The following is a 26,785-nucleotide window of genomic DNA, read 5'->3' on the forward strand; positions in this document are numbered from 1 at the left end:
CCAATGCGAATTATTTCTATTTATCATAACCGACGTCCGATCCCAGCAAACACGCACCACACGAGACCCTAAATGGGCTGTCATAAATATACCAAAGACTGAAAAAAACAAAAACTTCACTCAAGGTCTGATAACCACACGATAACACTTTTACACTTCAATCTCAGATTTACTACAAAGGGCAAAGGATAGTACGTCAATATACCCAGTATAATGTGGGAAAGGTAGATTCTTATATTTCTCTCAAAAAAGGCTGGGCTGTCAGAGTAATAAAGAAGGCTTACAGATTCAACGAAAAACAAAAGTCGTACCTTCTGTCTAAATTTCGAATAGGGCAGACGGACAGGCCACAAGCTTGACGCTGAGGTAGTTGCTCGAGATATGCGGCGTGCCCGGGGCACCGATGGTGCACGACTTTTCCAGTCATCGGAATTCCTCACAACTACCCAGATCACCTTTTTCTTCCCAAGACAGAGTGTGTTAGTACGCCAATGAGATGCTGATGACGCTGATATCCGAGCAGCTCAGGAGGAGAGTAATTGTAGCGAGGCAAAGGAGACTGTCACGTCAATACAACTTGACCATCCCCTGATCTACGATCACTACGATCTTTGTGAAATGGCGCTAAAGGACTCTTTGAAAATCTTGAGGCTACCGATGTTACAGCACATGTGTGAAGATCTTGGCCTCAATATGCCATCAAAGCCCATTCGTAAAAAGGCCCCGTACTTGGCTCTACTGAAAGAGATTGTCAGCAAATGTACTTGCCAAAAGTCATCACGATGCTGACTTTACTTGAATGTGAGGTGGTAATGTAATGTGTACTTCCAAATATGTTTTGGAGAACCTTATCAAACATCTTGCAAAATTTTTGACCTGTCTCTTTACAGTTTAGAAGCTATGAGTCATTACAACGGAGACCGAATTTAATTTGGATATTTAACAACTCAATATGGTTAAATTACCCAGTTATTTGTTTACACACTTTGCATCATTTTGCTCGCTCAGGTCACGAACACTTCTGACATTTTCGAAAGGAAGCAGTGCAATTCAGAGCATCAAAAATTGCACAGTGAATGGAAATAGCAATGTTTGACGAATATATTGTTAAAAATCCAAAGTGTCAGGTAACACCTACATTTTCTTCGCGCGAAATATCACCCGTTTTTCAACGCCATTTTGCATGGTCTGTAAGGATGTTCTTTTAAGGGCCTAAGTAATCCCAAAATCGATGTGCCCGAAAAATTTACTCACCAGGATTGAATAAGAATAGCTTTCCTTACAACGTGTGAAGTTTGGTGTTGATTGATTTCATCTTAAGCCTTGAGCGGAACTTGGTTTTCGCAGTTAATTTTTCACTGTGCGACATGCGGAGCATGAACTCAGGTAACCTGAAACCGCGTTTTCAGATTTTCGTAAATTTATGAAAAGTTAAGAATCGCTGGAACTTAAAAACATGATTTTTGAAAAGGGTTTACTTAAAGGTTTCTTTGGGCGAAATATGAGCAATTCACCAAAATGGTTAAAAGAGTCATTCAACAAAATGAGCAAGAGATATCATAGTTTTCCTACAGCTGAGGTCGTCATTTGCATAATGGTAATCGATGTGACAACCGTATGTACATTTTCGACACTGATTTTATTTTCTCTCTGCTCTCACGTAACTCTGAATGTATGATTTCCCTTTTCCCTAATATCTTGTGACATAACAGCTAAAAATTTCCAAAATTAAAGTTGATTTCAAAACCTTTTTCTACCTAGCAGGGAATAATTAGATTAGCGTTTGTTTACACAACGTATATCTTTGCTCGCTCAGGACACAAACATTTGTGGTATTTTCAAAAGGAAGCGTTCCGATTCAAAGGCTCAAATTTTACTCAGGTATTGAATAAGGACATTTTAATACGAATATCTAGTTAAAAATTAAAAAAATTATGTACCAGGTATACTTCTATCGCGTTAAATTTTACCTATTTTTCGCCCCATGTACAGCACTTTTTGAGGGTGTTGCTTAAGGGACAAAAAAAAAATCACAATATAACTGTCTACGGAAAATTTAACAGAACACAAATGAATGGGAAGACTTTTTCTTAAAACGTGTGAAGTTTGGTGTTAACTGAATTAATTTTAAGCCCTCAACGGAGCTTGGGTTTTACGGTGAATTTTGGACAATTTGCCAGGCGGAAAACCGCACTTAAACCGCGTTTTCAAATTTTCGCAAATTTCTGAAAAATTAACACTCGTCGGAACGTTTAAACTTAATTTTTGAAAACAGTTTACCAAAGGGTGTCGTTGAGCAAAATATGAGCAATTCACCAAAATGGTCGCTGACGAACGATTCTCGATCCTTACAGACAGCCACTCTTAAGTAAGGATCGCAATGGAGAAGTTAAGTCAGACCTGTTTGAAATATACTTGGCAAGATAGTTGATAATTCCCTATAACCTTTGCAGATCTTGCTTGCATGATGGAGTGGGCATGTTGTGAATAGCAGAAATTTTGTCTGGGTCTGGTGAAAATCCCAGTTCACTAAGAACTTCACCCATGTACTTGACTTTGTTTACTCAAATTGGATTTTGTCTCGGTTGAATTTGATATTGCGCTCTCGTGCCCTTGTCAACACCTTGCGCAATATCATATCATGTTCTTGTTCATCTCTACCTCCAATGATGATATCATCGAAAACTGGTAATGCACCTGAAATATCGCCAAAATGTTTTTCAACCATTTTCTGGGCCACTTCACTTGCACATGAAATACCAAATGGCATTCTTTTGAAACGAATCGGCCAAAAGGCGAATTGAACACACAGAGAAATGAGGATTCTTCCGTACGTTTTTGGCGCCAATAACAATTTGACATGTCAACAACTGAGAAAACTTTGCAACCACTCAGAGTACTTGAAATGGTTTCAAAACTTGGCGGTTTGAAATCTTCCCTTTCAATAGCTCCATTTAGATCTGGTGGGTCTAGACACAATCTCAGAGTTTTTTTTAGTTTTTCTACGATTACTAAATTGCTAACCCAGGTAACTGGTTTCTCTACTTTGGCAATAATATCTTTTTGTTCAAGATCCTTGAAAGTTCCTTTGAGTTTATCTATCAGTCTTAATGGGACATTCCGTTGTGGTTGAATAGTAGGGTTACTATTAGCCTTCAACTTAATGTTATACTCTCCCTCAACACATCCTAAACCTTTGGAAACATCCTGAAATTCATCCAGAAGGGTGAATTTTTCTCGAACTTCATTGACACTGAGACCTATTTGTTCTATTTTGTTATTCACGGTGATTAGCTCTGGGTCTAAGCATGATTCTAAACCAAGGAGGGGTCTTATATTACCTCGGAGTACACAAAACTTCAAGGGTGTTGAACCCTTAGCCCCTTTTACCTTCGTATCAAGAAGGCATTTGCTCACAGTATCTAGCTGGTGCCCCCCAAATGACTTGAGTAACATGCTTGTTGGCTATACCTGAGCATTCAACTCAGTAGCCAAACCTGAGGAAATTACATTACATTCTGCACATGTATCAAGTTTAAAACTTACGGGAATGTCATTAACAAGTAGATTTGACTGAATGTTCCTTCTAGTACTACCTTGAATTTACTCGATGTACAGACCCTCCAACAGTTCATTGCTTTTGTGTTCCTCTATTTCCACGTGACGAACACTTCTTTCTTCCATGCCATTCTTCGATCTGAAGCAGCACCGAGCATAGTGATTTCTTCCATTACATTTGTGACACGTGGCTCCATAGGCCGGACATTTTCCCCTTTCATGAGACGCTGCACAGAATTTGAATTTCATTATTCTACGGCAGTCTTCGTGTTTGGATTTTGCTGTGTCCACCGGTTGCTCTGTCTTCTTTACAGCGTCAATGTTACCCGTTTTAGTGGTCGGTGAGATGAAGATTTTCGACTGTTCCTTAGATTTCTCCGTGATTCTGCATAATTTGATGGCCTTTTCGAGTGTCAAATCCGCCTCGCGTAGCATTCGCTCTCGTAGTTTGATATCATTTATGCCCATCACAATCTGATCTCGTATCAGAGAATCCTTAATCGCTCCGAAATCGTAGTATTCAACTCTTCTTCTGAGATCTGTGACAAATATGTCAAACGAGCGGTATTCTTGGGTGGTCTTTCTGAAGACGTATCGTTCGTAAGTTGTATTATTCCGAGGAACACAATACGTTTCCAGCGCTGTTAAGATACCTCCAACAGTCCTTTGCGTGATATCTTCGGGAATATTTGGTAGAGTTTTGAGCACTCGTCTTGCTTTGGTACCGAGAATACTATGGATAGTTGCTATCTGTATGGCATCATCCTTTTCGCGAAGGCCACTCGATATCCGATACAATTCCAACGTTTCTTTCCATTCCTTCCATACATCTGCGAGATTGAGACTATCAATATCTAATTCTGAGGGAGGTTTGATACGTTCCATGTCAAATAAATAAATAAATAAATAAATAAATGAATAAATAAATGATTTAACAATGGACATCCACTGGGTGGCTATTCTTGTCCACTGTTCCAGATCGAATTGGAATTTGGAAATGTTGGTTTTTTTGTCGGAATTAGTAGTAACTGTCATTGAGGTGAGAAAATTTTGTAATGTCGGAATTAGGAGTCAGAAAAGTTTCACTGAAAGAGATCCTGCTACCATGTTATGAGTTCAACTTCAAGAGCTTCATTAAGTAGTTTCACACTGCACGTGATCCCTGAGATCACGTGACTTACAATCCCCTTATCATAACAAGCTGTGCAACCCAGGTAATGCGGATAGCCCAATAAACAAGGCAGCGCCGAAAAAATTGCTGGCAGTGGCCTAAGATATAAGGATTCAAATAATTTGTACCAACGATTGGGACGGAAAGGTCTTGTGTGTATTTTGACGAGACTGCCATTGTCGAGTCGCTCATCGCTTCCAAGGGTCACAAACACGACGAGAACAGTCTCCGCAATTTTGAAACACTACGAAGGGATTTCCAAGGATTCTGCGACATAGTGAATTAAGGTTTGTTCTCAACTTACTTTCTGGTCAAAAGCAGTTTGTACAAAAACGTCAAAGATAAGTGACTGCCCGTGTTTGCACATACGTTCTCGACAAAACCGCGAGGTTCGAAAGTTCGCGCATGCTCAAATGGCGATCTTGGCGAGTTCCTAGTCTGATGACGTAACTGTCATTGAGGTGAGAAAATAGAAAGTCCCCCCTCAGATTTCTCGTATTTCCTTCAGTGAAATTCCTTAAAATTTGGCAGAGATGTTATACCTTTTTAGCTTTCCTTGCTGTCAATTTATCAGAAAATTTTGTAAGACAAGTTTTTCGCTAATGCTAAAAACAAAAAAAACCACCTTGACAACCCCTACTTTTTTCGATTTTAAAAGTTTCTTATTGTCAGACTCTACCCGGTCGGAGAATATCGGAAAATTTTACCGAAGGAAATTGAAGAAAATTGAAATCAAAGCCAAACAGACGTCAAAAAATGGCCATATCTGAGTAGTTTTAATTTGGGACTAAAAGCCTTGACTTCAGAGGTGACTGTTGTACAGCAAATGTTGGCCCTTGTTTGGTACGTTTCAGTAGCTTTGATTTGAAAAAATAGCAAAAACAACGAGAAAATTAACTTTCGATTGATGTCACTAGCGTGCGCTTCGTGATCTTGCATAACCCTATTGAGCCACCTTAAGACCGCAAATTATAAGGCGAATAAATGAGGACCGGAGAATCTTATTTAATACATATTACAAATTCCGAGTCAATAAAAACAAACGAAACATTACCATGTGCGTTTGACAGCTTGACCCAAAAGTAAAATGAAAAATATAAAGTAAAAGACTAGTAGATTCCTTAGATGATTCTAGTGTTCTGGATACGTCAAAAGTAGGTATTTCGCAAAACGTGTAGTGGCTGTGTTTTCAATCGAAAGCGAAGAGTCGGTCGCCAGTAGCACGTGCGTCTGACAACTCGCTGGTCACGGCTCGATTCTTACTTCAAATTCTGGCCCTTTATCTCGCTTTGTAGCAGCAATCCATTTCGATCTCAATTAAGAATTTGAAGGAAAATTGAAAAAAGATAAATTCTCCCCACTCTGATTTATCTTGTCATTTATACAGAAGTTAACAGAGCAATGATCGTGGGCCATGCTTACATGTAATATATCCCTACTGTAAACCTGTAAAGATTAGTGTAACACACCCCCTGACTTTATGCCCGTCCAGCCTCGATTTGGTGCTTCACGCAATCCAAGATGGCGCTACGTGATAAAGGTGTATGACGCTGAGTGGCACACAAGGCGCAGCCGAGTGTGTCACTGATGTTATCACACATTTTGACGTATTCTGTGATCTATTATTGTGGAGACCCATTGCAGCATAGAGTTTTAAATGATGAAAAAGCAAAAATTTTTTCTTGTTTAAGTAATCTATACATTTGTCCCCCAATAGTTCATTCGGTTAGAATCAATCAAAACGCATAATAGTTCAGCTTATAACATAAAGCCTACTTCTGTAACCCTTATCATTATTAGATAACACTAGGCAACCGCTGCATATTTGCGCTTTCAAACTAAGCCGTATTCTTCCTTCGCAACTCAATAACGCTGAGAGCAAGGCCTTTTTAGATTTTGCTTCGTAACTCAGCTGGTGGTCGCGTCCAATTAGTATCTTGGAGGCACGCGTTTGAATCCATCAAAGCCTGATCTTTCAGGTATATAATATGCAATCGCTAGAATTGCATCTAACCCGCGAGGAACACTGACTTAATTGATTTTTAATCCGCAGGTCAATTGAAACTGAATAATTTAGTCACAAATTGAATCATTCCTCCGCAGGAAAGAGAATCCTGTAAAATTTTCCTGATTGGCTTCGTGGCTCATGTTAATATTAGCGCCCAACTTGTTAGCAGGTATAATTGTAAATTTCACTTTGTACAAGACCCAGGTTATCATATGACGTTGCGACATCAAAATGCTGAGATCCTAGCTCGTTGAAGCGAATTCGTAGGGTACTCTTGAGAAAAACTTTTGCCCGCGTTAGTTCACCCAGCTGACAGCATAAAAGCCCCAGGTTATGGTATGAAGTTGCAACATCAACATGCTGAGGTCCTAGCTTTTAAAGCGAATATCTAGGGCACCCTTGTGACAATCTTTTGTTGCATTAGTTCACCCAGCTGATAATGTGTAAGACCCAGGTTATGGTATGACGTTGCAACATCAACATGACGACGTTCTAGCTCTTTCAAGCGAATATCTAGGGCACCCTTGTGCCAATCTTTTTCCTACTTTAGGTCACTCAGCTGACAGTGTATAAGACCCTGGTTATGGTATGACATTGCAACGTCAACATGATGAGGTCATAACTCTTTCAAGCGAATATTTAGGGCACGCTTGTGAAATCTTTTGCCTACTTTAGGTCACCTTGCTGGCGGTGTACAAGACCCAAGTCATCGTATGACGTAACGACACCAACATACTGAAGTCCTAGCCATTTCAAGGCAATATCTAGGTCACGCGCGTGACGATCTTTTGCCTGCTTTAGGTCACCCGGCTGAAGGTTTACAAGACCCAGGTTAAGGTATGACATTGCAACATCAACATGATGAGGTCCTTGCTCTTTCAACTGAATACCGAATGCACGCTTGCCACAATCTTTTACCTGCTTAAGGTTGCCCAGCTGACGGTGTACAAGACCAAGGTTATCTTATGACGTTGCGACATCAACATGCTGAGTTCCTACTTCTATCGACCGAATATCCAAGTCACGCTTGTGACAACGTTGTGCCCGCTTAAGGTCACCCAGCTGACGGTGTACAAGACCCAGGTTATCGCATGACACTGCGACATCAACAAGCTGAGGTCCTAGCTCTTTCAAGCGAATATCTAGGGCACGCGCGTGGCAATATTTTGCCTACTTATCGTCACCTCGCTGACTTTTTACAAGACCCAAGTTATCGTATGACGTTGCGACATCAACATTCTGAGGTCCCAGCACTTTCAAATGAATATCCAAGGCACGCTGGTAACAATCTTTTGCCTGTGACATCAATATGCTAAGGTCCCAGCAATTTCAAGCGAATATCTAGGGCATACTGGTGACATTCATCTGCCTGCTTTAGGTCATCTAGCTGACGGTGTACAAGACCGAAGTTATCGTATGACATTGTGACATCAACATGCTGAGAACCCAGCACTTTCAAGCGAATATCTAGGGCAAACTGGTGACAAGCACATGCCTGCTTTAGGTCACCTAGCTGGCGGTGTACAAGACCCAAGTTATCGTATGACATTGCGACATCAACATGCTGTGCACCCAGCACTTTCAAGCGAATATCTAGGACAAATTGGTGACAAGCACATGCCTGCTTTAGGTCACCTAGCTGACGGTGTACAAGACCCAAGTTATCGTATGACATTGCGACATCAACATGCTGAGGTCCTAGCCCTTTCAAGCGAATCTCTAGGGCACGCTTGTGACGATTTTTTGCCTGCCTTAGCTCTCCCAGCTGACTTTGTACAAGACCCAAGTTATCATATGACGTTGCGACATCAACATGCAGAGGACCTAGCTCTTCCTAGCGAATATCTAGAGCAGGCTCGTGAAAATCTTTTGCCAGCCTTAGATCATCAAGCTGACGGTATAAATGACACAGGTTATCGTATGACTTTGTGAATTCAGCATGGTTAGATCCTAGCGCTTTCCAGCGAATATCCAGGGCACGCCCGTGACAATCTGTTGCCTGGTTTAAGTCACCTAGCTGACGGTGTACAAGACCCAAGTTATCGTACGACGTTGCAACATCGACATGCTGAGGTCCTAGCCCTTTCAAGCGAATATCTAAGCCACGCTCGTGAAAATCTTTTGCCTGCCTATGGTCACCCCGCTGACTTTGTACAAGACCCAAGTTATCGTATGACGTTGCGTCATCAATATGCTGAGGTCCCAGCGCCTTCAAGCGAATATCTAGGGCACACTTATGACAATCATCTGCCTGCTTTAGCTCACCTAGCTGACGCTGTACAAGACCCAAGTTATCGTATGACATTGCGAGATCAACATGCTGAGGACCCAGTACTTTCAAACGAATTTCTAGGGCACGCTGGTCACAATCTTTTGCCTGCGTTAGATCACCCAGCTGACTTTGTACTAGACCCAAGTTATCGTATGACGTTGCGACACCAACATGGTGTGGTCGAAGCTCTTTCGAACTAATATCTAAAGCATGCTCGTAACAATCTTTTGCCTCCTTTAGATCACCCAGCTGACGGTGTACAAGACCCAGGTTATCGTACGACGTTGCAACATCAACATGCTGAGCTTCTAGCCTTTTCAAGCGAATATCTGGGGCACGCTCGTGAAAATCTTTTGTCTGCTTTAGGTCACCTAGCTGACGGTGTACAAGACCCAAGTTATCGTACGACGTTGCAACATCAACATGCTGAGGACCCAGCACTTTCAAGCGAATTTCTAGGGCACGCTGGTCACAATCTTTTGCCTGCGTTAGATCACCCAGCTGACTTTGTATTAGACCCAAGTTATCGTATGACATTGCGACATCAACATGCTCAGGACCCAGTACTTTCAAGCGAATATCTAGGGCATGCTGGTGACAATCAGGAGACGGGGCCTACAGTTTATTCCTCTTTATACGAGAAGACTAGAATCTCTATCCATTTCTTGATGTTATAGAAAGGTAGCAAATTCTCCTCAGTTATTTTAAGACCATGATTATTGGTCTCAATATTTTCTGCATTACAGAAAGGGAAAGCCGCCGTGTGAGTAACATTATTCGAATAAATCTTTGCAATGTTGATCGAGAACCGGCTTTGATACCCTCATTTAGTGTCTTCAATAGAATGACCGAAAGGCGTAGGATATGGCAAGAAAATGAGGAGCAAGTCTACAGAAGCTTCACAGCATTTCGGAGGGAAGTCAAACGAGGAAACGTTCACGATCGATCTCAAGCCTAATCCCATGAAAGTTTTTAAGTGACTTTTCACTTCTGGTGAGATCAAATTCAGGGATATATTTCTCCTTAATTTCATCTTGATATCCTCTATTCTTTAAACGTATTTTGAAACACTGCGAGTTTTTATTAAACGTGTAGCTTGACGACATTATCCATAGAAGGCGTAAAGCTTCTCCTTTTAAGAATCCTTTATTTGCGCCTGTTGAATGACACGAATAAAAACTTAGGTATTCGAAGGTCTTCGTCTCTTTGTAATGCTTAGAGGCCTCAAAGATCGATATCCAGTTAAACCTTTAGCTTTCGTGTACCTATGCGTTCAAGAATATGACATCTGAGTATGATATTTCAACCGTGAAAGGTGACTGTATAGGGGCACATTTGTTGTGCAGAATGTAGATATTTACCCGTCTTATAAATGCCTTTCATTTGTCTTTGGCTCTGTTCAACAACAAAAAACATCGTCAAAATGCCTCTTCCAAAGAGGCGATTTAGTTTTGCTCTGGGTGCTAATACCCTTTTTTCCATTTTTGTTTGTCGTGGTATTCTTTGCCGTTTCCATTCGGTTTGTGTAAAAAGGTACCCAGTTCCCGGATAATAACTATGAGGATGGTGCGCAAAGCACAGCATGGCCCTTTATGTGGGACAGGTACCTTCACAGGATAAAAACACTTAGATCTTGTGATTATGGAAGGTTTTGAGTAACAAATGATGAACGAGTTTAAGGGTTCTCTCAGTTTTCAACAAACTGAGAAGTTACTTCTAAAGATGTAAGTCTCCCATGTAAAAGAACAGTGCAAGCAGCAGTCGCAAAATCAGCAGTGGTAGAAGTACCTGTGACAGTTTCTTTTTGGAGGTGCGATGCAACATTCGTTAATTCGTCAGGAGAAGAGGGCACTGCCTCTTCGTTATAATTCAGTTTGAAATCTGTAGCAAAAAAAAGCTCCATCGTTATTAATCCGATTTGCATGTGTAGCAGCGGCTGTAGCAGCAACTAGACTAAACCTAGGTTGTGCTGCCATTCTTCACTAGGACTATTAAGGTGAGGATTTGAAGATATTTAAACACCGACCTTGTGAACAAAAACGAGATTGCTTTCTCATTGGCGGCAGTGAGTACAAGGCCTCCTTTGAATTCTTACTAAGCAAAATACCGTAGAAATTACGAAAAAAAAAACCCAGTTGTTTGATACGAAACGCATGAATAAATGTAATCTTGATTAGTTCTAGAATGACTGTAATGTAAAACCTGAGTCGTTAATGTTATGTGTATAAACTTCTCTTATTTTAATGGGAGGTTGCTTGATCCTAGTTAGCGAGCACTTTCCGCTACCTTGACGCTTTTCAGTGGTGTTTTCAAGACTATGCTTCGGTAGCTATTGAACTCTCGATTGATCAGGAATGGCACCAAATCTATACAATTAAATCCTATGTACCAACTGGAAAAGCGGTACACTTTTTTCTTTCAACCAAATTTGTTTTAATTGCCTCAGCTTAAATTAAAACTTTCATGGAGTATTTATTAAAATTTACAAAAAGTGCGTAAAATGGTTAAACATGGAAAAATCTGTCAAACGGAATTACTGTAAATCTTGAGTACACATTCACTTTGCAAGCGGTCTTTGTTCTCATCAGTAAGAAAGATTTTCAGTAAATATCTAACTGAAAACTCAGTTGTTTTGCCGCTAAAATTTTCTCGAAGTTAAAATATGCCACTTTTTTTTTCCTTGTAAGCAACTGGGGGAATTCTCGTCGAGAATTTTAGAAATTCTTTCACTTTAACCATGCAGCGGAAGAAAGGGCTTTAAACAGAGCAACCATTAAGTTAAACTGAATTTTAAATAGAAAATTTGACATAAACAAAAAAATTAAATCTTTGTTGTTGTTTTTGGAGTTCAAAATGTCTCCTCCATTTCCTCCAAAACAAAAGGTTGGGAATAAATTGCCCCGTGTGGCGCCATTTCACAGGACAGGAAGATGCTTCAGTTTTCTATGGCAATACAGGAAAATATACAGGCAAATGTAGAATAGAATTTTTAACCACTCAGTACACATGTTGTGTCTAAGTTGTCATAAATTATCTAAACGAAATCAGGACAACCTTCTCACAACCCAGCTGACGGTGTAAAAGACCCAGGTTATCGTATGACGTTGCAACATCAACATGCTGAGCTTCTAGCCTTTTCAAGCGAATATCTAGGGCACGCTCGTGATAATCTTTTGCCTGCCTTAGGTCACCTAGCTGACGGTGTACAAGACCCAAGTTATCGTACGACGCTGCAACATCGACATGCTGAGGACGCAGTACTTTCAAGCGAATTTCTAGGGCACGCTGGTCACAATCTTTTGCCTACGTTAGATCACCCAGCTGACTTTGTACTAGACCCAAGTTATCGTATGACATTGCGACATCAACATGCTCAGGACCCAGCACTTTCAAGCGAATATCTAGGGCATGCTGGAGACAATCTTTTGCCTGCTTTAGGTCACCCAGCTGACTTTCTACAAGACCCAGGTTATCGTATGACGTTGCGATATCAACATGATAAGGTCCCAGCTTATTCGAGCGAATAACTAGGGCATGCTTGTAACAATCTTTTGCCTGCTTTAGATCACCCAGCTGACGATGTACATGACCCAGGTTAACGTATGACATTGCACTATCAACATGCTGAGCTCCTAGCCTTTTCAAACGAATATCAAGGGCACGCTCGTGAAAATCCATTGCCTCCTTTAGGTCACCTAGCTGATGGTGTATAACACCCAAACTAAAATATGACATTGCAATATCAACATGGTGAGGTCCAAGCTTTTTCAAGCGAATATCTAGGGCACGCTCGTGTAAATCTTTTTCCTGCTTAAGGTCACCCAGCTGATTTTGTACAAGACTCAAGTTATCATAAGATGTTGCGAAATCAATATGCTGAGGTGCTAGCTCTTTTAAACGAATATCTGGGGCAAGTTCGTGGTACACTTTTGCCAATCTTAGTTTACCCAGCTCACGGTATAAAAGACCCAACTTATCATAACATATTGCGTCATCACGGTCCTTAGCTCTGAGGTTCACTGGGGGAATAGCCAGCCTGCAATCGTGGTACTCTTTTGTCTGGTTTAGTTCACTCAGCAGCTGACGATGTGTAAGACCTAGGTTATCGTTAGACATTGCGACATCAGGATGCTTAGCTCCACGTTCCTCTAGGTGAATGCCCGAAGCACGATCGTGGTACTCTCCTGCACGGTTTAGTTCGGACCCCTGAAGTGCTTTCAGGTATTGTGAGATTTCCCTCGCCTGATATTCGCACGGGGCGACGTCAAATGGAGGAAGAATGGGAAATAAGGAGACTTCGGTTTGAGACAGTTCTTGAAGGGTATGTCGTTGATTCTCTTTTGCTTTAGGTTCCTTGTCTTTTTCTGTAAATTCTATTCCTTTTTCTTGAAGTTTCGTATCCTTGTCTTGAACCTCATGTCGAAGGTCGTCAATTTGCTTTAAGATACTTCTCAACTCCTCCGTTGGAAAACTTATGTGATATTGGATTTCATGTAATTTGAGAGTGGGAAGACCTAGTGCGAGAAATGCAGCCTTCGCCTTTAAAATCGCATTTCGAAAATCTCTGCTGGAAAGGTAGCCTCGCGGCATGTGAGGAAATTCTTCATCGCGAAATATTCTGAGGTCATTCACATGCCAATAAACAACTGGATCGAGATCCTTGATACAATCGGAATGAAGGATGGCATAAAACAGCATGGTACAATCCCATTCAGCTCTGTCACCTTTTTTCATGATTGTCAACAGACGAGAGTTTCTATCTCTACTTTGCGGGGTTTCTCCGTTCCAGAAGTCCATTCCATTTTTAACTTCGTCTTTCCATTCTCCCAATGTTGTCGCGTAACGATTATCCCATTCTTGTTTGAAGATTGTTCGCAGACCCTCACTCAATATATCAGTGCCTATGTAACAAATCCTGTAGTAGTTCAGTTGCTCTGCAGTGCATTCCCGTGAGGACACCATTGATTTGCCTTGTACGTCTTCATGGAAGAAAAAAGGATATTTTTCATCAACCAACAGAGAAAAGAATCCACAATAATTAAAATCGCAACTATCTTCAAAAGTAAGCATTACATACTTTTTAAATGCAAATTTGGAGTGACAGTCACTAATGAGCACCAAAATGGCTCATTCATCTTTTGTTTGAGCAGGTTGAGTTCATGCCAGCAATTTGGTGATGTGGACCTTCTATCTTCCCCACCCGTCCCACCTCAGGGGAGGACATCCACAACACAGCAATCTCGTGCATGGGAAATCAATGTCTCCTAGCCTAACCCTGCAGGAGACGGGGCCTACGGTTTATTCCTCTTTATACGAGAAGACTAGAATCTCTATCCATTTCTTGATGTTATAGAAAGGTAGCAAATTCTCCTCAGTTATTTTAAGACCATGATTATTGGTCTCAATATTTTCTGCATTACAGAAAGGGAAAGCCGCCGTGTGAGTAACATTATTCGAATAAATCTTTGCAATGTTGATCGAGAACCGGCTTTGATACCCTCATTTAGTGTCTTCAATAGAATGACCGAAAGGCGTAGGATATGGCAAGAAAATGAGGAGCAAGTCTACAGAAGCTTCACAGCATTTCGGAGGGAAGTCAAACGAGGAAACGTTCACGATCGATCTCAAGCCTAATCCCATGAAAGTTTTTAAGTGACTTTTCACTTCTGGTGAGATCAAATTCAGGGATATATTTCTCCTTAATTTCATCTTGATATCCTCTATTCTTTAAACGTATTTTGAAACACTGCGAGTTTTTATTAAACGTGTAGCTTGACGACATTATCCATAGAAGGCGTAAAGCTTCTCCTTTTAAGAATCCTTTATTTGCGCCTGTTGAATGACACGAATAAAAACTTAGGTATTCGAAGGTCTTCGTCTCTTTGTAATGCTTAGAGGCCTCAAAGATCGATATCCAGTTAAACCTTTAGCTTTCGTGTACCTATGCGTTCAAGAATATGACATCTGAGTATGATATTTCAACCGTGAAAGGTGACTGTATAGGGGCACATTTGTTGTGCAGAATGTAGATATTTACCCGTCTTATAAATGCCTTTCATTTGTCTTTGGCTCTGTTCAACAACAAAAAACATCGTCAAAATGCCTCTTCCAAAGAGGCGATTTAGTTTTGCTCTGGGTGCTAATACCCTTTTTTCCATTTTTGTTTGTCGTGGTATTCTTTGCCGTTTCCATTCGGTTTGTGTAAAAAGGTACCCAGTTCCCGGATAATAACTATGAGGATGGTGCGCAAAGCACAGCATGGCCCTTTATATGGGACAGGTACCTTCACAGGATAAAAACACTTAGATCTTGTGATTATGGAAGGTTTTGAGTAACAAATGATGAACGAGTTTAAGGGTTCTCTCAGTTTTCAACAAACTGAGAAGTTACTTCTAAAGATGTAAGTCTCCCATGTAAAAGAACAGTGCAAGCAGCAGTCGCAAAATCAGCAGTGGTAGAAGTACCTGTGACAGTTCCTTTTTGGAGGTGCGATGCAACATTCGTTAATTCGTCAGGAGAAGAGGGCACTGCCTCTTCGTTATAATTCAGTTTGAAATCTGTAGCAAAAAAAAGCTCCATCGTTATTAATCCGATTTGCATGTGTAGCAGCGGCTGTAGCAGCAACTAGACTAAACCTAGGTTGTGCTGCCATTCTTCACTAGGACTATTAAGGTGAGGATTTGAAGATATTTAAACACCGACCTTGTGAACAAAAACGAGATTGCTTTCTCATTGGCGGCAGTGAGTACAAGGCCTCCTTTGAATTCTTACTAAGCAAAATACCGTAGAAATTACGAAAAAAAAAACCCAGTTGTTTGATACGAAACGCATGAATAAATGTAATCTTGATTAGTTCTAGAATGACTGTAATGTAAAACCTGAGTCGTTAATGTTATGTGTATAAACTTCTCTTATTTTAATGGGAGGTTGCTTGATCCTAGTTAGCGAGCACTTTCCGCTACCTTGACGCTTTTCAGTGGTGTTTTCAAGACTATGCTTCGGTAGCTATTGAACTCTCGATTGATCAGGAATGGCACCAAATCTATACAATTAAATCCTATGTACCAACTGGAAAAGCGGTACACTTTTTTCTTTCAACCAAATTTGTTTTAATTGCCTCAGCTTAAATTAAAACTTTCATGGAGTATTTATTAAAATTTACAAAAAGTGCGTAAAATGGTTAAACATGGAAAAATCTGTCAAACGGAATTACTGTAAATCTTGAGTACACATTCACTTTGCAAGCGGTCTTTGTTCTCATCAGTAAGAAAGATTTTCAGTAAATATCTAACTGAAAACTCAGTTGTTTTGCCGCTAAAATTTTCTCGAAGTTAAAATATGCCACTTTTTTTTTTCCTTGTAAGCAACTGGGGGAATTCTCGTCGAGAATTTTAGAAATTCTTTCACTTTAACCATGCAGCGGAAGAAAGGGCTTTAAACAGAGCAACCATTAAGTTAAACTGAATTTTAAATAGAAAATTTGACATAAACAAAAAAATTAAATCTTTGTTGTTGTTTTTGGAGTTCAAAATGTCTCCTCCATTTCCACCAAAACAAAAGGTTGGGAATAAATTGCCCCGTGTGGCGCCATTTCACAGGACAGGAAGATGCTTCAGTTTTCTATGGCAATACAGGAAAATATACAGGCAAATGTAGAGTAGAATTTTTAACCACTCAGTACACATGCTGTGTCTAAGTGGTCATAAATTATCTAAACGAAATCAGGAGAACCTTCTCACAACTTGCAGTTCGTGTGTAACGGCAGTGATATAGAGTGCAGACGTGACAAAATGACGAAGAGGCATGCAAATTAATAGACTGAACAAACTGACCACTGACAGACAAACAAAGATGGCTTTGTTGCAGACCGTAATTCACAGGGGCTAAAACTGGCATCCATTACTAACAATTATTCATCAAAAAACGATAACCTTACCTGGAATACAGCTAAGGAAGGAGTAGGAGTTAGTTTTCTCTGATAGGACGTCTTCTCCATCAAAGCGTGCCACACCTGTTGTGTCACTCTCCGTCGTTAGTTGGAGTGGACATCCACCCTGTAATAAAAACAAGTATCAGTAGCGAAGAAAGAAAGACAGTATATTTCAGCTTGGTAAAGAACTACAGAAACAGGAATTTTTGTCTTGTCAAACCTGTGTTCAATAGCAACTTTCTTGAACGTGGTTACAATAGATAATTACTTTTTAATACTGGTCTAAGCAACACATTTCAGCGTGAAATTGTTTCACATCCCATCCAGGGGAGAGCTAGTAGCAACATTATCAGCCACTTCATGCTAAAGATGCAACTAACGGATGTGCTCTGAAAAAATGAGCCTTTCCGCCTGTGTGCCGATTTTATCCTTTTTTACCCTCTACTCCTGAACTTGGAAAAACAAGTTAATAATAGCCTGATACTTTTTCCCGAAACCCCTCTTAAATTTACGTGCTCGAATGTCTTGCGCTCTTATCAGCTAAACAACCAAATCTTTAAAACATTAGATGCTTCCACACCTGCACAGAGAACACATGAACAGGCACCGTCAGAAAGAGGGAATTTACCGCTCACCACAACGTTCACGTTGAGATTGCAAACATTTTTCCTAATCAAAATTACCTTCACATGGCCTGGTGAGGGGAAAATATCTCCAACCACTGCAACAGTATTTAGACAATGATTAGCATCAAAGGAATAGAGGAAATTTTTAAAGGTAAATCAAAGAAATCAACAGTGCGTTTTGTTTTCTAAATTTTCCATTTAAATACCGAATACCCTTTAGTAAAATTTACCTCCACGTTGGTCAACATCATTATCTCAATTGGAACAGATAAGCATATATCGATTAGCTTCCAAAAATGTGAAATAACATGTAGACCACGAGTAAAAGTGAAAAAATGATTTTTGTCGTAACTACCTTGTGTCACTTCTGGGTCACTCAGTGATATCTCACTTGTCTCGGGCTAAGGAAAATATAATCAAAAATTGAACCATTAATAAAATAATGCACTTTAATCATATTTAAAGTTTCAGTTTGAAATTTCAAATTAAAAGTAAAACAAGAAGCTGGACTGGAGTTGAGTCATGCCCTTCAGCTCAGCTATTGTGAAATCTAAGAGCTAAATCTTGCATGTAAGCCAGGTTAATGTACTGGTTTCAGTGAAAGTGTTATCACTCATCCACTGCTCTGTTATGATTTGTCTCGAAAAGTGACTTAATACCAAACTTTATTCAAGTGTCAATTTGATCAACTGAGATGCAGTATAAAATAGCCACAACAAAATGTTTACTGTAATACATGTGAAGAAAGAATAGATATCATAAATAATTTTTAAAAATGATCAGCAGTTTCTGCTGGAACAAAAATAGTGAAATCTTTCTAATCTTGATTGTCTAACAAGATCATCAAGTCAACATATCTTTTAAAATTTTTCAATAAAAGTTTATGTGAAAAGATCTGATACCGAATATACTTCAGGTTTCCCTGTTCAAAACTAATGCTAATAACTTAAGTATAGAATGAGACAAGAAATATAAGCGATAGAAACCGACGTTTCGGTGAATCTTGCGCCATTATCAAGGTTACATAATTGTTTGGAACAGCAGTGTTACGTTCTATGGAATAATGCCTATAACGAACATAAGAACGTAACACTGCTCTTCCGAACAATTTCTTAGCACGCTTTAATGCAATCAAGAAATGCACGAACAGGTTTGAATGCCTTGTTAATGAAATGCTGTGTATTAAGATCTTAAACCAGCATTGAATGTACAGTCGGATTCTCTTTGTGCTAAAGTATTCATGTAATTAGCTTCGCACTCTTTTATGCAAATTCGCTTTAACTTAGCCTCTTCACAAACCACATTTTATCATTAACTATGTAACCTTGATAATGGCGCAAGATTCACCGAAACGTCGGTTTCTATCCCTTACATTTCTTGTCTCGTGTATTTGCAAATCGTTTCTTAAGATGTTTCGATTTAATAAAAGATAGATAAACTTGCTAAGTTTCTGTGCCGGCTAGCAAACCTATCAGAGAGTATCCAGATGATAGAGAGTCCCAATGGAAATAAAACACTTTGAGTGCTTTTGAGGATTAATTTTTTTTCATAGCCTATATAGTTGTAATTGTTGCATTTTAAGGTTGCGTTTCTGACTTGTCTGCAGTGTCGAAAGGGCACCAATTAAAGGGTGGTACGCCTTTAAGTATTTTGAAGGTCTTACTTTTGTGGATCTTAGTTTTCTTACACCCGGCTACTGACATCTTATTTTAAACTTCATAGCTTGTTTAATGTTCATTGAATAATAATTACCAATTCCTAATAGTAATTTTATGTACCTCTGCAGATACAAAGCCACCACTGTAATCTGATCCAAACAATGATTCAAAAATCCTGGGGGGCATCTGAAACTGTCTCTCCAAGACTTGTCCATTCTTGATATTGACTTTTTTGTATTCATCATATTCTACTGCTCCTTGACTTTTAAAGGAATCGATGAGAGCTGCAGATAAAGTTTTCCTGGCAGCCTTTTGGTTACATTCCGATGAAAGCTTGGGATAGTTCTTAGCTCTAAACTTATGGTACAGCCCTGGAGCAGTCAGCCAATTTATCCAGTATCGACCATTGTCATCCACGAACTTTGCATGTTCTCCTTCCAAAATAAGATCTTTGACAAAACCATAAACCCCTGGAACTCTTTTACTTCTATGAGATCCTACAATCAAAGTTTGGAAGACAAATGTTTATATGAATCTACACACCCATCTTGAAAACAAGTCCATTCTCATGATAATCTGCAAGGTCTAAATGGCCATTAAATGGAAAGTAATGGCTATGGCGTAAGAACTAATAGCCGGGAGCTGGACATACATATATAAGAGAAGTTGGAGTGCACCTCAAGAGCCTTTGTACCCTAAACTAAATAGGAAAAAATCCTTTCAATTCGCAACCTTATTCATTATAAAAGGACTGTTACACATTTGCTAGTACATTAGGAAAACATTAATTTTAAAAAAATTGTCAAATTTTCTACTTAGAACGCACAGTGCTCCTGGACCAACCCTCTTCAAAACATAATAAAGTCAGCAAAGGCAACTTCTTCAAATGGCTAAATGTGCTTTACCTAACGTATCAAGACCCCACAAAACATAACCTGTTTACCAGTACATACTCACTAGGACCAAAGAAGGAAGCGACAAATCCCCCCTACTCGATCCCATCTAACTTAGACCCAACTAATAACACAGAACCCTAACTAAAAATAAATTTCGTTATTTCTCATGAAACCCGCTTTCTCTTAAAAAACAGCGCAACTTTTCTGGTGGATATTTCCGGTTTATAGGAAGATGAATGGTCGATACTTTCGATCATTTCGTCGCAATTACATGACATTTTTAAATTTGCGTTTAGCAACCGACGGCTCTAAACAGAAAGTTTCCACCGTCCATGTTGGTGTAAAAGTACTTAAACGTTACTAAGATCCTACGAAAAGTAATTTCCACGCATTTACTTCAATAATTTGTTTAAGTTTATCTCCTCCAAGGCTCAAATTTCCTTTGGGAAATTATTATTTTGTTTTTTGGCTGGTAAGGGTACGAATTTCTAGAAAACGATTGAGAGGACAAATGAGTGAAAAACAAATAATTTCAAGAAATGTGTCTGATCGTTGGTTTCCTGCTAAAGCGAAACCTACATGCTAAGCTACATCTCCACATTTTTAACCCTGCTCAGAAATTCCCCCCAAAAAAATTGATTTGCGAGTGCAGGGAAGTACCCATTCATAGACTTGTCAGGGTTCAACCTAAAGTGATCCTCGAGATCGATCACAACATGGGTAAAGATTTTGACGTTGGAAGGAAGAGCAGCCATGCAAAAAATCACCACTTCTTACCAGCGTCGATTTCTTCTCTTTGTAATGCGTATATTCGTCATGGGTCGATTCCCTGTTAAACATTTATCTTTCTTACACTTTTTGTGTCCAAGAATATGATATCTGAGAATATTTCAACTGTGAATAGTGATTGCATCGTGGCACATTTGATGCACAGAACGTAGCTGTTTACCTGTCAGATAAATTCCTTTCATTTGTCTTTGGTTCTGTTCCACGACAGAAAACGTCGTCAATATACCTCTTGCAAAGAAGCGTTTTAGTTGTGCTCTGGGTGATAATACCCTTTTTTCTATTCTTGCTTGCTGTTCTATTCTTTGCCGTTTCCGTTCGGTTTGTTTAAAAAAGTACCCACTTCCCGGATAATAACAATGAGCGATGGCACGCAAAGCACACAAGTTGAGTGTGGCCCTTTAAGGGGGGCAGGTACCCTCGAAGGATAAAAACACTTAGATCTTGTGATTATGGAGGATTACGAGTAACAAATGATTAATGAGCTTAAAGTGCATATGACAAGTTTTTCTTTTTTTGACGGATTCTAGTTGCTTACATCGTCTTTAATATACTTATGATATTTAGGAGCAATCCGATAAAAATAAGTACTGCATTTTTTCATTCAAATCGCTGGTATCGCTTCAATTTTTTTACCGCCACTTTGCTCGGCCAGACTATCACGAGACAAATCTCGTGACGACACATGGTACACTTGAGATAACACAACAACAATGGCGGACTCTAATCGAAAGCGTAAAGGAGGGAAAAGATGTGTCGCTGGAGCACCAAATAAGACGACTTGTAGTAATACATCATACACACCTGGTTAGATTCATCAAAGGATTCTTCTGAATCACTAAAACTCTCGAGGTTTTCTTGAGACATCTTTGATGCGTTTTGGTATGGTTTGTGTGGTTTCCAGGGAGAGGTACACCATGTGACATCACGCATAAATTAACTTACAACTATTCGTTACCAAACTCCGGTAAGATACTGGTCAACACTAGCGCAGTTTTGAACGAAAAAAATACACTATTTTTTTTACAAAACATATCTAAACATTTCAGGTATGTTTACAAGACTATAAACAAAGAAAATTCGTCCAAAAAAAAAAGAAAATTGTCAAATGCACTTAAAGGGTTCTCTCAGTTTTCAACAAACCGAGAAGTTACTTCTAATGGTGTTAGTCTCCCATGTAAAAGAACAGCGCAAGTAGCAGTCGCTAAATCAGCAGTGGTACAAGTACCTGTGACAGTTCCCTCTTGGAGGTGCGATGCAACATTCGTTACTTCGTCAGGAGAAGAGGTCACTGCCTCTTGGTTATAATTCACTTTGTAATCTGTAACAAAGAAAAGTTCCATTGTCATAGATCAGCTTTGCATAGGTAGCAGCGGCTGTAGCAACAAATGTAGCAATAAATCTAATCTTGATTAGTTCTTGAATGGTATTAACGTGTAAACTAAGTCGTCAATATGAGTAAATATATTATCATATTTTAACGGTTGGTTGTTTGATCTTAGTTAGTGAGCACTTTACGAAACTGCGACGCTTTCCGATAGCCTGAGCGTTTTCAAGACAATGTTTCAGTCGCCACTCGACCCTAGATTGATCAGGAATGGTGCCAAAGTTACACAATCAAATCATATATACCAACTGGAAAAACGGTACACTTTTTTCCTTTAACCAAATTTGTTTTCAATTGCCTCAGCGTGAATTAGCTTTCATGGAGTCCTCGTTACAATTTACAAGTTCTTAAAACGCTTAAACTTGTTAAAATCTATCAAACGGAATTTTTGTAAATCTTAACTACACAATAACTCTGAGAGGTTTTTTTGATCCCATCAGTAAGAAATATTTCAGTAAATATTTAGCTGAAAATTCAGTTATATTGGAGTTCAAAATGTCTTCTTTGTTTCCTCCGAACCAAAGGCTTTTAAGAAATTGAAATCTGGGAATTTGCCCCGTGTGGCGCCACTTCAAAGGACAGGAAGATGCTTCAGTTTTCTGTGGGAATACAGGCAAATATTCAAGCAAATATACAGGCAAATATACAATAGATTTTTTTACCAATCAGAGCGCACGTTGTGTCCAAGTTATGTCTTAAACTATCTAAACGAAATCGGGACGACGTTCTCACAATTTACAGGGCAATCTCACTAAAAATTGTCCGCAGAGAGCTCCATTGCGCACGGCCGTTTAAGCGTTGCCGCAATCAGTTATTTTTAAAGGATCAGAAGACGCTTTCCGTTTTATAACGACTTTCAGGCCTGGATCTATATCTGTTAAGTTTATCGCTGTCGACACGGCCGATATTTGCTGCGAGATTTAGGTAGACCTTTCTATTGTGACACTCGCCAAACGCAAAGCGAAATTAATAAATAAAGGATTTTCAAGGATGTTCTTTGTCGCTCTTTATGCAGAAGCAGAGTTAATTTTTTTAAATTGTGGCAGCAAACACGTTGTTGAGGGATAAATACATTTTTCCAGCGACATTAGAAATCGTTTAATCGCAATTCACTCTTATGATTAATAAATCTTTAATTTTGCTGATCGTGTTGCTCAAAACGGGTTGACTACAGCTGCTCAAAACTTACTGTGGGTACATAGTAATATTTACTGTTGTTCAAGTTAGCGTGGTTTCGTGTTTTCGGTAATTCGGTTAGGTGGCAGAATATAATTGCTGGCGAGCCCTCGCAAGGCAGCAGCCTATTCTTCACAATAGCGAGAAAAAGACAAAATTTGTCGGATGTAAGATCGGAGACATGCTCAGTCGATTGCGTTTTTTATATCCGGGGTTGCTTGTGATGAGATCACGTAAAATGCACGTGGAAATATCGATCGATTTCAAGCGATAGCTATGTACGATAAACGAGATCAATTTTTTAAAATAGGTGTCTTTAATTGCTTGTGGAAGTATTCATAAACTAGTTGGAAAAATCATAATTCTATTTTGAAAAGCCACACCAACCCCTATTATACCGTTTATTTCAAATCGTATTATCAGTACTTCCTTGAATCTTTAACGCAAGCACCCACTTTCACATTGAAACTGCTAGTTCAGTCACTATTTTGAAACCAAACGAATGGGATGTTCTTTACTTCTTTGGAAGCCAGGGGACGTTCGTAATGCAAACTTTCCTCGAAAGAAACAGGAAGAATGGCGGCTACAGAATCTTTCCTACACTGAAATAACTAGCCGAGGTGGATGAGGGGTGACGAGTTAAAATTACTTTCCACGACAAACCATTCATTTAAATTGACAGCATGCGTACTTAGTGGAGGTGTTTACACGATCTTTATCGAAGCTTGAAAATTTGAGCTGCAACTAGCACTGTTGAAAAAGTATTATCGAATTTGTTACAAATATGATCTGCTGTCTGAACTGCACGAGTTAATGTTGTACATGTAATACAACATCAAAATCTGGTAACCTTCGGTGGAACTTTTCTCTTCTTTCCAAGATCCCAATATTTCAAAACCTCGCAAATCTTGAACTTGGTACAGCATCCACTTTGGGAGAGCCCACCCCCCCCTCCCCCGGACTGAGGGTGTAGCGGCCGACACAAGCGAAGCAAAATTTCGACGACAACTATGAGTTTCGCAAATGAAGACACACTATGAAGCGAAGATATATTTTACGGACAAGCCTTGAATCGTTTTATTTAACGTAGTCGTGGTATCCAAGTACTTATCGTAAACTGAAATATGAATTTATAAGGAAGAAGCTATGCTAAATGCGAATAGACAAACCAAAATTCCAGACATTCCGATATAAAGGCAAGATGCAAAGCTAGCTAAAAACTCAAACAAACTTACAAACGAACTATATATAAGCTCAAGGAAAGGAACATTAGCATTTACGTGACAGTCCCGCTTGTAAGAATTGAACCAAAACGAACTTCAATATGAGGTAGGTATTCGGAAGCGAAACGGGAAATCCAAACAGACACTTACTCTAACACAGAAAACTGTAGTCTTACGGCAAACGACAACAACCAAACGATAAACTAAAAAACTACAACTACTCTTCTCTAAAAGTCGCACACGTCAACATTAAAAAGGGTCCGCGTGATTTGCTTACGAGATTACTTCGTAATCTCAAAGCACGCGAACGCGAGTCGCGCGCGCACAAGTTTGTTAACGTCTTCTTAACAGAAGGCAAAAGGCGTGGCAGCCGTTACAGAGGGTTTTCTCTAATGAAGAGGCATCGGTATATTCAAATGGGAGCATTCATTCACTGTAACTTTGTCCGCAATTTCAGGAGAATGGTGAGCGTTTCTTTCGAGATCTTTATTATCAATTTCCTTCGATCGTGAGAACTTTTGAAATTAGCTTAAGAGCACTACGGTGGGCCGCTTGCTAGAGAAATTAGGAGGGTTTGCCTCGTTTACTTACTCGATTGATTTTTGACTGCCTCAGCAAGCTCTAAAATATGACTTGCTTGTAAGTCTTCTTCATTGACGCTTAAATCTTCAGACAATCTATACATAGAAATAAAATTTAGACTTAGCTAATCAAAAGACAAATCTCAGATGTATGGAAGTGGTACATATCCAAAGAAACTGTGGTTTTACGTCAGTGTATAACCAGATAATTTGGTTTTATCAACTGAATTGTTAATGTAAATTGGTCACGGAAAAGAGTTTTAAAGCTGACGTTTCGAGCGTTAGCCCTTGGATACCGCTCTGACGAAGGGCTAACGCTCGAAACATCAGCTTCAAAACTCTTTACTGTCACCAATTTACATTTCCAACTCAGTTGATAAAACAAACTGTTAGTTGGGTTTACTTTAAAGCTGATGCTGAAAATCCCAAAACCTTTTTCGTTTTGAAAAAACTCTAAGTAAAATATTGCCCTCAATATGGCTGGTTTTTACTCATACCTGATGCTTGAGGGGGGTTTTATTTTGTTGTCCCTGTAACTTGTGATGCCTGTATTTTGGGGTTCGTTCGGGATTTTTATTAAGTGCGATTCATTACACGCAGATGTCAACTATGGAGTACAACTTTACAGCTGACATACTAAGATCTTTAAACAAGAAATTGAGATATATTAAAGTTTATAAAGCATACAAGTGAACAATCAGACATGGTTTGATGTTACTCTGGTTTAAGGAATTAATGGATGTAACCGGGGAACTTCAGTTCATCGACCCTGCCAAATTGAGATTTTATTTTTCTTTCGCCTTAAAAGGAGTTCCTAAAGAATTGTAATTATAACAGAAATTCAAACGTGCTCTGAAGTAAAATGGCGAAAATTATACATCAAATGAAAGCAATTTCTTCAATTTCCTGACTTACTTGTTGAGTTGCCGGCTAATTGTCATTAAGCAGCCAGTTACCAAGCTCTCAGTTAAATGAATTTGTAACAATTATATCTTTGACTTGAAATCCCCTCGTAATTAGCTGTACTTTCAATTGGTATAAAATGAGTATTTGATGGAAATATTTACGATACCTTTTACTGATGGATTCAAGATATTGCGCAGTATCTTCGTGACCAAAAGCTCTCGCAACATCTTCTGGTAATGGTGAATTACACCTGTATGCATTAAAGACTAGTCTTCCAGCTGATGAATTGAAGATCAATTCAATGAACTGCCGAGCATCAGTTTCTGCTGCTGTATACACCAACAGCATTAAGCCTTGAAGTGAATGTAAAGGATTCCCTGAATCCATGGGCCCTATGAAAGGAATTTTGATGAATAACCTTGGATGCAATGAGATGGCAAAACGGTATTCTGACAATTCGCTCCCAATAATTGGACAGTTTGTCATCAATCTCTTAAGCATTCTATTCAGTTTGTGGCTTATGCGATGTTGAAGCGAAAATTTTACGCTTCTTTCACTTAAAAGAAATTTCAATTTGATCTGCCGCACTTTTCCAACAGAAACTAAA

General features: G+C 39.3%; 2 protein-coding genes and 1 pseudogene across 7 annotated transcripts in view; all 3 read right to left on the minus strand.

The window, feature by feature from the left end:
* Positions 1 to 26,785, minus strand: part of LOC111325029 (uncharacterized) — a 225,318-nt gene that overhangs the window by 163,553 nt on the left and 34,980 nt on the right. For 3 of the 6 annotated variants that reach the window (XM_088759634.1, XM_088759633.1, XM_088759632.1), the window contains exons 30-38: positions 26,345 to 26,570; positions 25,283 to 25,368; positions 22,134 to 22,226; positions 19,344 to 19,720; positions 17,921 to 17,966; positions 17,623 to 17,660; positions 16,946 to 17,063; positions 15,474 to 15,566; positions 11,463 to 13,988 (exon numbers count right to left, since the gene is read on the minus strand). In XM_088759634.1, coding sequence (XP_088615760.1) covers positions 12,313 to 13,988; positions 15,474 to 15,566; positions 16,946 to 17,063; positions 17,623 to 17,660; positions 17,921 to 17,966; positions 19,344 to 19,720; positions 22,134 to 22,226; positions 25,283 to 25,368; positions 26,345 to 26,570 — 2,753 coding nt within the window. In that variant the 3' untranslated portion in view covers positions 11,463 to 12,312. Of the gene's footprint in view, positions 1 to 11,462; positions 13,989 to 15,473; positions 15,567 to 16,945; positions 17,064 to 17,622; positions 17,661 to 17,920; positions 17,967 to 19,343; positions 19,721 to 22,133; positions 22,227 to 25,282; positions 25,369 to 26,344; positions 26,571 to 26,785 lie in introns of those variants that run through there. The other 3 variants (XM_088759635.1, XM_088759637.1, XM_088759636.1) reach the window with 3 other exon arrangements.
* LOC148730016 (uncharacterized) lies at positions 1,885 to 8,341 on the minus strand (annotated as a pseudogene).
* LOC111325030 (uncharacterized) lies at positions 8,410 to 11,282 on the minus strand. Its single transcript, XM_088759649.1, has one exon. The coding sequence runs from the start codon at positions 9,544 to 9,546 to the stop codon at positions 8,572 to 8,574; it is 975 nt and encodes a 324-aa protein (XP_088615775.1). The 5' UTR covers positions 9,547 to 11,282; the 3' UTR covers positions 8,410 to 8,571.

This window comes from Stylophora pistillata, chromosome 5 (assembly GCF_964205215.1).
Source record: "Stylophora pistillata chromosome 5, jaStyPist1.2, whole genome shotgun sequence".
In the NCBI taxonomy this organism is placed as follows: Eukaryota; Metazoa; Cnidaria; class Anthozoa; order Scleractinia; family Pocilloporidae; genus Stylophora; species Stylophora pistillata.